The 12,262-nt window shown below is 40.4% G+C and overlaps 1 protein-coding gene across 1 annotated transcript in view; it reads left to right on the plus strand.

Moving 5' to 3' along the window:
- Slc9b2 (solute carrier family 9 member B2) overlaps positions 1-12,262 on the plus strand; it is a 34,908-nt gene that overhangs the window by 8,767 nt on the left and 13,879 nt on the right. Inside the window, exons 4-9 of the mRNA XM_008826195.3 lie at positions 587-757; positions 3,849-3,991; positions 4,994-5,121; positions 6,282-6,457; positions 8,689-8,795; positions 11,263-11,412. Coding sequence (XP_008824417.1) covers positions 587-757; positions 3,849-3,991; positions 4,994-5,121; positions 6,282-6,457; positions 8,689-8,795; positions 11,263-11,412 — 875 coding nt within the window. The remainder of the gene's footprint in view (positions 1-586; positions 758-3,848; positions 3,992-4,993; positions 5,122-6,281; positions 6,458-8,688; positions 8,796-11,262; positions 11,413-12,262) is intronic.

Raw genomic sequence — 12,262 nt, forward strand, 5'->3', positions numbered from 1 at the left:
CCAATGTTTTCTTCTAAGAGTTTCAGAGTTTCAGGCTTTACATTGAGGTCTTTGAGCCATTTGGAATTGACTTTTGTGTAAGGTGAAAGGTAGGGATTTAGTTTCATTCTTCTACTAGGTGGAGATCCAGTTTTGCCAGCACCATTTATTGAAGATGCTGTCTTTTCTCCACTGTGGGGGAGGCCCTTACATACATGTAGGCAAAACACTCATACACATTAAATAAAAATAAAATAAGATTTTAAAAGAGGGGTTAAGACAGTAATTTTTCTCTCTAATATTAACTGTTCCTGTTGGTGGCTCCTTCGGGCAGTGTGAGGGAGATGGGGTTGGGGAGGGGCACATAGGTGGATTCAAAGGTGCTGCTGCTAATATCCTGGTTCCTAAAATGGTTGGCAATTACTCCATTGTTTATAATCACAAATGTTGTTTATAATTTAATGCACGGTTGTAAATGTTTGCATATGCATTCAATGTTTATTTTAAAACCTAACTTCAGGTTCTATCAAAACTTGCATATAACAACTAATTTTCTTGGTATTTTGTATTTGTTTTGTTTCATTTTTCTTTTTGTTTGTTTTTTCAGGTACAATGGTCGTTCTTCTGTGGGCTGTAGTTTGGTCCGTTACCGGCTCTGAATGTCTTCCTGGAGGAAATCTGTTTGGAATTATACTCCTGCTCTGTTGTGCTGTGGCTGGAGGTAAACTCTTTGGACTCATTAAGTTACCAACGCTGCCTCCTCTGCCTCCTCTCCTGGGTAAGTGCTAAACACCTCCTATTTTCTTCAAAGCAAATAAAATTTTAAACATAGTAGTAAAGTACTATAAATGAATACAATATTGCAGTATTTGCTGTTCTGGAAACAAATGTCACTTGTTAAGCTTTAAAAATTTTTATTAATGTATGTGTGCATGTGTGTACATGCGTAGTGTGATGCCTATGGGTTACATGTGCACGAGCAGCATGTGTGTGGAGGTCAGAAGACAACTTTATGGAGTCATTTCTCTTCCTTCCACCTTTACATGGGTTCTGGGGATCAAACTCAAGTCACCAGGTTTGCATGGCACTTTACCCACTAAGCCATCTCACTGGCCCTAATTGTTAAATTTTAAGATTCATGAGTCAATTGTGAGAGGTGGTAATTTTTTAATTAACTAATATAAATTCGTAGTTAAATAGCTAACATCAAAGAACCAATACTCAAGATTCATCTCTTCCTAATTGTTTTTACCATGTTTTCTCTTGTCTGAGCTCTTGAGATTATGGCCATGGCTTAGAATGATGCTCCTCTGCCCCTCTCTGAACCCCACAAACAGTGACATCACACTGATACCCCAAATCAACTTTGCTGGAAGCTTCTGTGACACAGACAGGAGTACATGCTACAAAGCGGGGCTGGTTATATTGTAAGCCACTCAGGCCTTTAACAGAGAGACTGATGTACATCTTTGTTATATTCTCATCTTGCTCATCAACATAGGTAAAGCTATCACCCACAACTCGGGGCAGTTCTCTACAGGTGATAGGAATGACTTCTGCTGAATCAGGTAGTAGGTAGCTGTTTAGTCTGAGCACTATCAAATTTCAGTTGAACTGCAGCCATTTTTGGTTATGAGCACAAGAGTCTGGCAAGCAGTCATGAGGGCATTCTGGGAGAACTAACTGGGAATGCAGATGGAATTGGAGTTGTGGTACACATGGTCACTTCATGTTGCCCAGTAATGTTTTAACTTCACAGGTGCATAGGACTCATCATTATTCCTTTTATTTATTTTATTTTATTTTATTTTATTTTTTTGGTCTTTTTGAGACAGGGTCTCCCTGTAACCCCATTAGGCCTTGAACTCACAGAGATCCACCTGCCTCTGCCTCCTGAGTGCTGGGATTAAAGGCGTGTGCCACTATGCCTGGCTTCCTTTTATTTTTTAATTTAAATTTTTAAATTCATGTGTAAGAGTGTTTTGCCTGCATGTATGCAAGTGTGCTCATGTGTACAATGCTCACAGAGGCCAGAAAAGGGTTTAGGATCCCCAGCAATTGGAGTTACAGTTGTTAGCTGCCATGTGGGTCCTGGGAACTGAAACTTGGTCCTCTCTAAGAGCAGCTGGTGCTCTTAACCTGAGTCATCTCTCCAACTCCCGTTACTCCTGTTAAAATCAAGTCTTGTAAGACTCTTCATGCTGTTACTCAACTAAGATTCTAGAAAGACCACAAGACTGCAGAATTAGGAACTTAGAGCCTTCTGACTATATGATAGTGGTGAGAACTGATGCTTCCATGCCTGATGGTGACTGTAGCAAGTCACAACAGTTATACTCTTTGTTTTTGTTTTGTTTGTTTGTTTTTTCCCCTGGAATTTGCTATGTAGACCAAGCTGTCTTTGATCTCACAGAGATCCACCTGCCTCTGCCTTACAAGTGCTGGGATTAAAGGTGTGCATCACTACACCTGGCTCATTATTTTTAATTTGTCTCTATTCTCATAAAATATCCTACCTTTAGTAAATGTGTCTATCCATGTGAAGTGTGGTGCCTGTAAGGATGCAGAATGCAGAAAAGATACTGCTGCGTGGGAGTGGAGGGTAGAAGCCCTGTGGTGTCTGATGGAGAAATCTTTCCCTTTGTGTGGACATGAGGCCTGAACGGCATAGAATTCCATTACAGAGAACGCAAGTTCAGTTACACTAAATTATCTACAGCTCCTAAAATGTGACCCTTCTTATACCTTCAAACTAACTACTTTCTGTTCCAGGAACTCTAAACTTGCCCCAGCCCTTCAGTTCCTACCCTTTTCTGGACCCTCTCTTACCCACCTTTGTCCTCTCAGTGTCATATAATTGGAATTGTTAGTCTTGTTCCCCTGAGGACTGAACACTTGTTGAGGTGTTAGAGTTCCCAGCAGGTCTCCATCATATGCACAGAAGTCATGGTCTTCTGTCTGCATCTGATTTGATGTTTATCATCATAGAAAATAACGAAGGCATTCAGTAAACGCTAAGCAGTAAATAAAGGAAGAGGTGCCATCTGGCACGGCAGGTCAGTGGCCAGTTGTCATAATTATCTAAAGCCTTTGCAAACCATGTTATATGTATCTTGTTAAATGACTTTATGTGAAAGTGAAATAGAATTCATATAAGTACTTACTGATATTTCAGGTAATCTGACATAGTAAATAATTTCAGGTGCTCCTTGCACCCAGAGTAAAGACTGAACTGGCACTGGATTAAAGAATTTTATTTAGGATCTGAACATTTTTCCATCCAAATACTACATCTTGTGCCTCCCTTCTATATTCAGCTATTTGGAGAATATTAATTATTCTTTTTTAATTGTTTTTCGACAGGGTCTCCCTAGTCATAGTCCACCTGGAAGTCATGATGTGAACCAGGGTGGCCTCAATCTCACAGAGATCCATCTATCTCTGCCTCCTGAGGGCTGGGATTAAAGGTGCACGCCACCACTCCCAGAGTGAGAATATTAATTATCCTAATCTTTTTTTTTTTTTTTTGGTCTTTTTGAGACAGGGTCTCCCTGTAGCCGTGGCTGGCCTGGAACTCACTTTGTAGACCAGGTTGGCCTTGAACTCACAGAGATCCTCCTGCCTCTGCCTCCTAAGTGCTGGGACCAAAGGTTTGCACCACCATGCCCGGCTTCTAATCATTTTTTTGAATAGAGTATTTCTTTGATCTTTTAACCTATTATATTTATTTTAATTATAACTTTAAAGCAGTTTCTATCCAAAGACTAAGCATAAGAGAAGGCTGCATAATAGTCTGTCTCACAGGTACAGTGTTGAAAAATCTCTGTATTTGAAAACTTAACTAGTCCTGTATAACTTGTCCTTTCAAGGCATGCTGCTTGCTGGGTTTCTCTTGAGAAACATCCCAGTCATCAGCGATAATGTCCAGATCCAGCACAAGTGGTCTTCCTCCTTGAGAAGCATCGCCCTTTCTGTCATTTTGGTTCGTGCTGGTCTCGGTCTGGATTCAAAGGTATGAAAGATAAATTTCAAATTACTGAATAGTAGTATGTTCTAATACTACAAGTATTTATAATCATTAAGCTTTGAGGAGTGAATGTGGACACTCTTCATGGCAATCTCAGGAAGAAATTGGAGTTTATTTACAGCAGGGCTGTTTTACACCGTGTGCCTCATAGGAGTCCAGATGTTCCCACACTATTTCTGGGAGGAAGGAGGAGTCACCGTGGAGGTGAACACACAAAAATAAAGGCCTTTTCTCTGACACAGATTAAGTCATAGCTATAAATAACAATTATGGGGAAAGACATCTTTTTAGTGTATCAGGGCCTGTACAAGTGTGTAGGGCTAACCACATAAGCTCACAACTGCCAGCCAAGTAGAATGAGTCTCAAGTACGTTTTCTAAAATGCTTTTACCGTGTATACTTTTAAGTACAGGGATGAATGTTCTTTGGAGACAAAGATCTCTACCTTCACCTTAATCTGGGGCCAAAGACTACAGTGAAATGGATCCTGAGAGGGTTTAAGTCAGCCAGTGTATGATTCATGAACACAGACTCCGAAGTCACTTGCTTGACTGTAGACTTGGCCCCAACACTCATCAGTTTCTGGTTTTGTTTTTGTTTGTATTTTTGGTTTGTCTTTTTGAGACAGGGTCTCCCTGTAACCCCAGCTGACCTGGAACTCACTATGTAGACCAGGCTGGCCTGGAACTCACAGGGATCTGCCTGCCTCTGCCTCCCAAGCGCTGGGATTAAAGGTGTGACCACTACACCTGGCACTGAGGCGAATGACTTTAACTTGTGCCTTTACAAATGATGATGTTTAAAAACAGGAGCAGTAGCATTGCCCATCTCAGGGGGTTACTAGGAAGATTGCTGAAATGCTTGCTAAATAAAACTAACTACCTGGGAAACCATGAGGACCCAGGTAGAGTCTGAAAAGGTGCTGGCAGTCATGCTGTCGGTGTGTCTTCAGAAGAACAGAATCACGTGTCCACTCTTGTTTTTCAGGCCCTGAGGAAGCTGACGGGTGTCTGTGTGCGGTTGTCCCTGGGTCCCTGCACTGTGGAGGCCTGTGCTGCTGCACTTCTTTCCCACTTCCTCCTGGGTTTACCATGGCAGTGGGGGTTTATACTGGGGTAATGACCTTTCTCTTTGCATATGAAAATATGAAGACTTTTGGCTAACTTTCCCTGAGTCTGTATAAGAAAATGTAGAACAGCATTTTCATAAGGATACCACAAAATGCATATAGATAACTCAGCTTCATCTAAATATTCTAACTAAAAATACAGTCTGTGCCTCTATAGGTGTTAGGTTTTGTAATGATTACAGCAATTTAAACTACCGAAGAAGTTATTTTTTTTTTTGTCTACACCTGACTCCATGCCTGTAAGATGCCGGGTCCCACCCCAGAGGCTTCACAAATGATAATAAACAGCATCGGTGAGCAGCACACACCACTGTGCTCCTCCTGCCCCCAGACATTGTGACTGGTTCCTTTGTTTCCTCCATCCACTGTCATGTTTTGTGATTTTCCAGTGAGTGTATGATCTTTGACAAGTTTCTCAGTCTCTCTGTATCTCTATTTTCTCTCTTCGATTGTTTCATAGTGTGGTGGATGGCAGTGGTAAAATGAGCTCATGTACATAACCTCTCAACGGTATTTAGTGTCACTAGACTGCTGTCCTTGTCCTGACAGCCTCCTCCTTCAGATCTGTTGTTATATTTTACATATCAAAACCTAATTGAAGCCTCAGCATCACTGGGTTCAGTTCAGAAGTCTCACGGTAATTTTTCAAACCTTAAAACAAACCAGGCATGGTGTACACTTTTCATCCCTGCATTTAGGAGGCAGAGACAGGCGGCTCTCTATAAGATGGAGGTCAGCCTGGTCTGTGTAGAGTTCTAGGCAAGCTGGGGAGACCCTGCCTCAAAAAGACCAAAACAAAATAATATATATATGAATATGAATTTTTTTGTTTTGTTTTTTAAAAAACACCTTTTGGGGCTTAACTTCATTAATGCTTTGATATCTTTAATAAATGCATATATTTTAGGCAACCTGTTATTCCCGAACAGGCAGTCCATGGGTACTGTGAGAAAAACAAAGTTGTACAGGACTTGCGTGTTTGTTTGTGTATATTGTTTAGTGTTTCCCTGCTGATCGAAAGACTCAAGTCGTCTCAGTTCTAATCTAATATTCAAAGGTGTAGATAGAAAAGTGGATCTTGTTATAAATTCTGAGGCTGCTGGTAGTGCACAGAGGATCACAGCATCTGATGCACAGCCTGTTCAGCTTTGTCCTAGGAGCTGTGTCTCCAGCTGTCGTGGTGCCGTCAATGCTCCTTTTGCAGGAAGGAGGCTATGGTGTTGAGAAGGGTATCCCAACTTTACTCATGGCTGCTGGCAGCTTTGATGACATTCTGGCCATTACTGGCTTCAACACATGCTTGGGTGTGGCCTTTTCCACAGGTAAACTAACCTATCTAGAACCTATGTTTAAACCATGGTTAGGGGAAGCAGTGGTAAGTTGTCACCAGGATGAACAGGAGCTACTGATCTTCCTTCCCTTCCTATAGGTGAAGTCTGCCCAAGTAGCATGGACCAAGTACAGGAGTGGAGGATAGAGAGTAGCAAGGTTTGTAAATGAATAGTTTCTGTTTGGAGAGGCCTGGGAAAGTTTGAAATGTCACACAAGAGATGAGCAGGTTTTTCAGTAGGCACACATGAGAGCTGGAAGTCCAAATAGTATGATTCTAAAATAGGGACAATTTCTGTTCCCTGATCTTTAGCTTTTTAATCAGTCCCTTGTAAATTAATCCTCCATAAGCATTGTTTTCATAGTGTTACTTTCTTGCTCTGTAATGAGCATTCCCTAATTCCCTCTTAAGATCCAATAGATAATTGTCTTCATTTTAACTCAACTGTCTCTAGGCAAACTTCTATACACACTGTTTTCTTTTATGCAGCTTTAAAGCCACAGCTCCCAGCCTTAGTAATACATTAGTGTTTCCTAGGGAACTTTAAGCAATGTTTTTATGTAGACATTACCTTAGACCAATTAAATCAGGGCCCTTGGGAATGAATCCAGGGCAGTCATGACTAGCAACAGAGCATTAGCGTCACCGAGGAGATGAAGGACAGCAGACAGAACTGAAATCCAGGAACAGTGGCTCTTCTGAGCTTTTCACAATCTAGGGGATGTGACAGCTTAAGAACCTTGATGACTGACTCTGTCATGTCACCTCAGCTCTGCCCCCTTAAGGCCTGTTCTCAAAGGTTTGGGGTTTGAACCTGACTTGATTTACTGATAGAAATCAAAGGATGAGCCCAAGAATTTTTTTGGTTTTAAACAAATTTACCATACAGGAGACTGAAATTAGCTACATTCTAGAGTAAACTCAAACTGGATTGTCTTTTTGGTTTATAGTGCTGAGGATGGAGCCTTGGACCTTGCTCCTGCAGGCTCGTAACCTCCTGTTCGCCTGAGTCCCCAGCACCTTCAGCTGGGTGCTTTCTGCTGTCTTCAGGCACACATTTACCTTCCAGAAAGCTGTCTTAGCTAAGTAAATCTGTGCAGGAATTTTTTTTAAAATAAGAGAGGTGCTTACAATAATTACAAGAAACCACAATAACTAGTTAGCAACTTTTTTCTTAGGACAATTGAAAAATAGCTTTATGTGTAAAACAGTTTCAGCATAATTTTCTGTGCAATGTGTTAACAAACTTTTAAAATTAATTTTCCTAAATCTTGTTTGCAGTGAGGGAAAACAGGCTCTACTGGCCCCCACATTATGATTTTGAAAGACATTAGATTCTTCCAAGGGAACTTGCAAAAATAATTTAAAATTTATTTTTGCAGTACACAATTGAATAGATTTTTTTTATCTTTGTCAGAGTCTTAAGTTGCTGTTTATACATATATATATATATCATAGCTTATAAAATCAATGTACATTTATTGTTTATGTAAAGTCAAGGTCTTCAGTGGTAATTTGAAACCATAGGGGGTTTGTGTGCTGTGCTAGGGGCGAGTCCAGGGTCTCAAGCACACTACGCAAATGCCTTACCACTGAGCGACAGTCCTGGTAACTTGAAAACTCAACTAGCTCTGCTAGTCCTCTAGTCTATACATATAATACAGTAGAAGAAGTTGGCTCTAAATCGTGAATTTTATCTTTCATAATTTGGTAGGCCCTTTAAGAAAACTATTATGTAAGTAAACCTACCAAAAAGTGAGTGCCACTACCTTATGCTTGCTTTGAAAGCTTTCTCCAGTAATATGCATGTGCTTCGTTTTATTTTTTTTAATTTTATGTTTATGAATGCATTGCCTGCATGTAGGTAGGTATACCATGTCATGCAATGCCTACAGAGGTCAGAAGAAGGTGTTGGATCCCCTGGAACTGGAGTTATAGATGGTTGTTAGCTGCCATGTGGGCGCTGGGAGCTGAACCCAGGTCCTCTGCAAGAGCAGCCAGTGCTGCTGAGCCAGCCCTCCAACCCTACATACACTTCTTATACAATGGGAACATTTTAACAGATATATAATGTCACATGTGTTCAAAACGTAGAGTAGGAAATGCCTGTAAGAAGGCCCTTCTTTCTGGTTAGGTGCTCCATCTTGACAATGGTAGGCTAAAGCTTGCATATTAATAGATGAGAGTTCTGTCTGAAGTGTTTTCTTTCCTTGTGTTTTGTAGGGTCCACGGTTTTCAACATCTTTAGAGGTGTTTTGGAAGTGGTAATTGGTGTGGCAACTGGATCTTTTCTTGGGTTTTTTATTCAGTACTTTCCAAGCAGTGACCAGGTAAAGGAATAATCTGAGAAAATCACGCTATAAAATGTCAATGAAAGATCCTTCTAAAATACTTTCCTCAAAGCCAAATATGCAGGTCGTATTTGAAGACAGGATCCCCATTTTAAAATTGCTGATCGCTCGATTGGTGCTGACTGTGAAGAAAGTTACATCTATGAGGTCCTAGTGCACTCATGGAATTTTTGTCTAATTTATATTATGTGCCTTCAAAACTCATGGTCAGACAAGTATCTGTTCCAAAATTAAAGTTATGCAATTCTTTGGAAGCTTCATAATAATCAACTAAATCAAAATCTATAATGGCTTTTTTGCACCCTTTTTTAGTATCCAAATACTAAGATTCTAATGCCATCAAACAGGTAGGACTCCTAACATCCCATTATAATATAGTAAATGCTGCACTCCCAGGTCAAAGTCCTTTACCATATATGATTTCTTAATTTTTATGTATTTATTTATTTATTTTTGGTTTTTGTTTTTTGTTGTTGTTTTTTTTTTTTTAGTCTTTTTGAGACAGGATCTCCCTGTAGCCCCAGCTGTCCTGGAACCCACTATGTAGACTAGGCTGGTCTTAAACTCACAGAAATCTGTCTGCCTCTGCCTCCCGAGTGCTGGGATTAAAGGCGTGCGCCACCACACCCAGCCAATTTATTTTTATTTTGTATGTATGAATTTTTCTCTGATGTATGTAAATGCATCATGTACATGCAATGCCCCTGGAGTCCAGAAGAGGGCGTTGGATCTTGTGGAACTAGAGTAATGGACAGTTGTTAGCCACCACGTGGGTGCTGGGAACCAAATACCAGTCCTCTGCAAGAGCAGCCAGTGTTCTTAACCTCTGAACCATCTCTCCAACCCCACATACGTGATTTCTTAAAGAGAAACAAAAACTTATTTTCCTTCGCCCTCTTAATGCTTGTAATGTAAAAAGCATATGGGATGTTTTCTTTCTATCAAATTCACATTATTTTGAAATTTCTGAACATTTTGAATGGCATTAGAAAATTGACTAAAGATCTTTAATTAAGAAAATTAATATTTCGGGGACTGGAGAGATGGCACAGCTGTTAAGAGCACTGGCTGTTCTTGCAGAGGACCTGGGTTTGATTCTCAGCACCCATATGGCACCTAACAACCATCCATAACTCCAGTTCCAGGGGATCCTACACCTTCTACTGACCTCTGTGTACAATGCACAACATGGGTGCACTTATATACATGGAAGCAATACACTCATACACACAAAAATAATAAAATATATTTAAAAACTTAATAAAAAAACAAAATTGAGCAGAGCATGGTGGTGCACGCCTTTAATCCCAGCACTTGGGAGGCAGAGGCAGGTGGATCTTTGTGAGTTCAAGGCCAACCTGGTCTATATAGCAAGTTCCAGGACAGCTGGGGCTACAAGGAGACCCTGCCTCAAAAAGACAAAAAGAAAAAGAATTGATATTTCTATTATCATATTGTATATTGACCTGAATGTTCATTGTGCTTTAAAAATCTCTAAGTAAAGTAATCCATAAAATGTTTTATGACTGCATTTTAGTTACATACTAAAATTGAAAAGTGATGCATTTTGGGGGCTGGAGAAATGGCTCAGTGGTAAAGAGCACTGGCTGTTCTTACAGAGGACCAGGATTCTATTCCAAGCACCCACATAGAGACCGACAACTGTCCGCAGCTCCAGTTCAAGGGTTTATAGCACCTTCTTCTGACCTCCATAAGCATTGCATGACACAGGTGCCCTTACACACATTCAGGCAACACACTCATACACATAAAATTAAAATAATAAATAATTTTTTTAAAAAAAGAGTAAACAGACGGGCTTCAGGGGGGCTCAACAGGTAAAAGCATCTGCTACTCCTTCAGAGGACTGGATTTCAGTTCCCAGGGGCACATCAGGCAGCTTCCAACCACCTGTTTCTCCAGCTCCAGGGGATGCATCACCCTCTTCTGGCCTCCACAGGCAGCTGCACCCATGTGTACATATACACACAGAGGCAAACACACATACATAGAAATAAAAAATAAAATAAATCTTTTATATAAGATAATAAGTTAACAGAGAGACTGAAAATAATAGCTATTTCTCTAGTCTTCTGAACAACCCTGTGTTGTAAATACTTTCACAGACGAGCAAACAGCTTGGAGAGGGTACGCCAGTAAACCTAAAGAATCCCGCTCTCCACCATGGTCTATCCAACCCCAAAGCACATGTCCTTTTTTGTTTACTTCACTGAGTCCTGATAAATTCTGCATTGCTAACTGCAGAGGAAGAGAGCTGGTGTCCCGAAAGCAGAGCCTACCCTTGGACACGTGCTACCTGGGCTGCTAAGGAAGAGAGTGTGCTGCATAAAAATGGTTTTGTTCTCACCTGAATCCTAGATGTAGGATAGTCATCAAAAATCAGTTATTTGAAATAATTGAGCTGATCGACTTCTCTCTCTTGGAGGATGACCTTGTGTGGAAGAGGGCCTTCCTGGCTCTGGGGTTCGCTGTGCTGGCTGTGTTCAGCAGTGTGCATTTCGGCTTCCCGGGGTCAGGAGGACTGTGCACTCTCGTCATGGCTTTCCTTGCAGGCATGAGATGGAGGGACAAGAAGGTGAATTTCATTTCATTTCTTCTACTATGACTCTTTTGTTTTAACCCAATTCTTTCTTTTCAGGTCTTTCTTAACATATTAAACAAAAATTTTAAGAGCTGTTCTCACATATGCTAATGTATACCCAGTGTACACAGGCACATGTCCTTTCCTGTTACATATCAATCTGTTACTTAGTGTCTTCATTTAAAACATACCATGGCTGTACTACCATGATCCCTTCCCTAGTCCGGGAGCTAATAAGTATGTAGAATGTGTAGGCAGCTGTTATGATTATGTTTGTCCCTATTACTAGGATTGATAGGTTTGACCATGAAAATGAGGATGTAATGATTAGAAGTTCCCGAACAGCTGCAGAGCATTGCTCTGTGATCTAGCTAGACCACACTTAGCATGACCAGTTTTCTTCCAACAGATATTAAGCTGTTCTCTATTTATGCAACAATAGTCAATACTTGAATAATGTCCCCTGAAACATATTTCATAAACTATAAAATATTACCAATTGTTTTTTAATTTTTTATTTATTTTATTTTTAATGTGTGTGAGTGTATTGCCTGCATGTGTGTAAGTGCACCCATGTCATACAATGCCCGCAGAGGTAAGAAGGCATCAGATCCCCTGGAAATGGAGTTACGGATGACTGTTAGCTCCTATGTGGGTGCTGGGAATTGAACCCGGGTACTCTGCAAGAGCAGCCAGTGCTCTTCACCACTGAGCCATCTCTCCAGCCCCAACATTATCAATTCTTAAAAGCACTCTTATTTTATATGCTACTAAGAAAAATACACTGATAAAGTATAACACAAAATCCTGATTTCAGAAATACTAAAATGTCTATATATTTTTT

This window comes from Nannospalax galili, unplaced genomic scaffold (assembly GCF_000622305.1).
Source record: "Nannospalax galili isolate Female #2095 unplaced genomic scaffold, S.galili_v1.0 scaffold189, whole genome shotgun sequence".
In the NCBI taxonomy this organism is placed as follows: Eukaryota; Metazoa; Chordata; class Mammalia; order Rodentia; family Spalacidae; genus Nannospalax; species Nannospalax galili.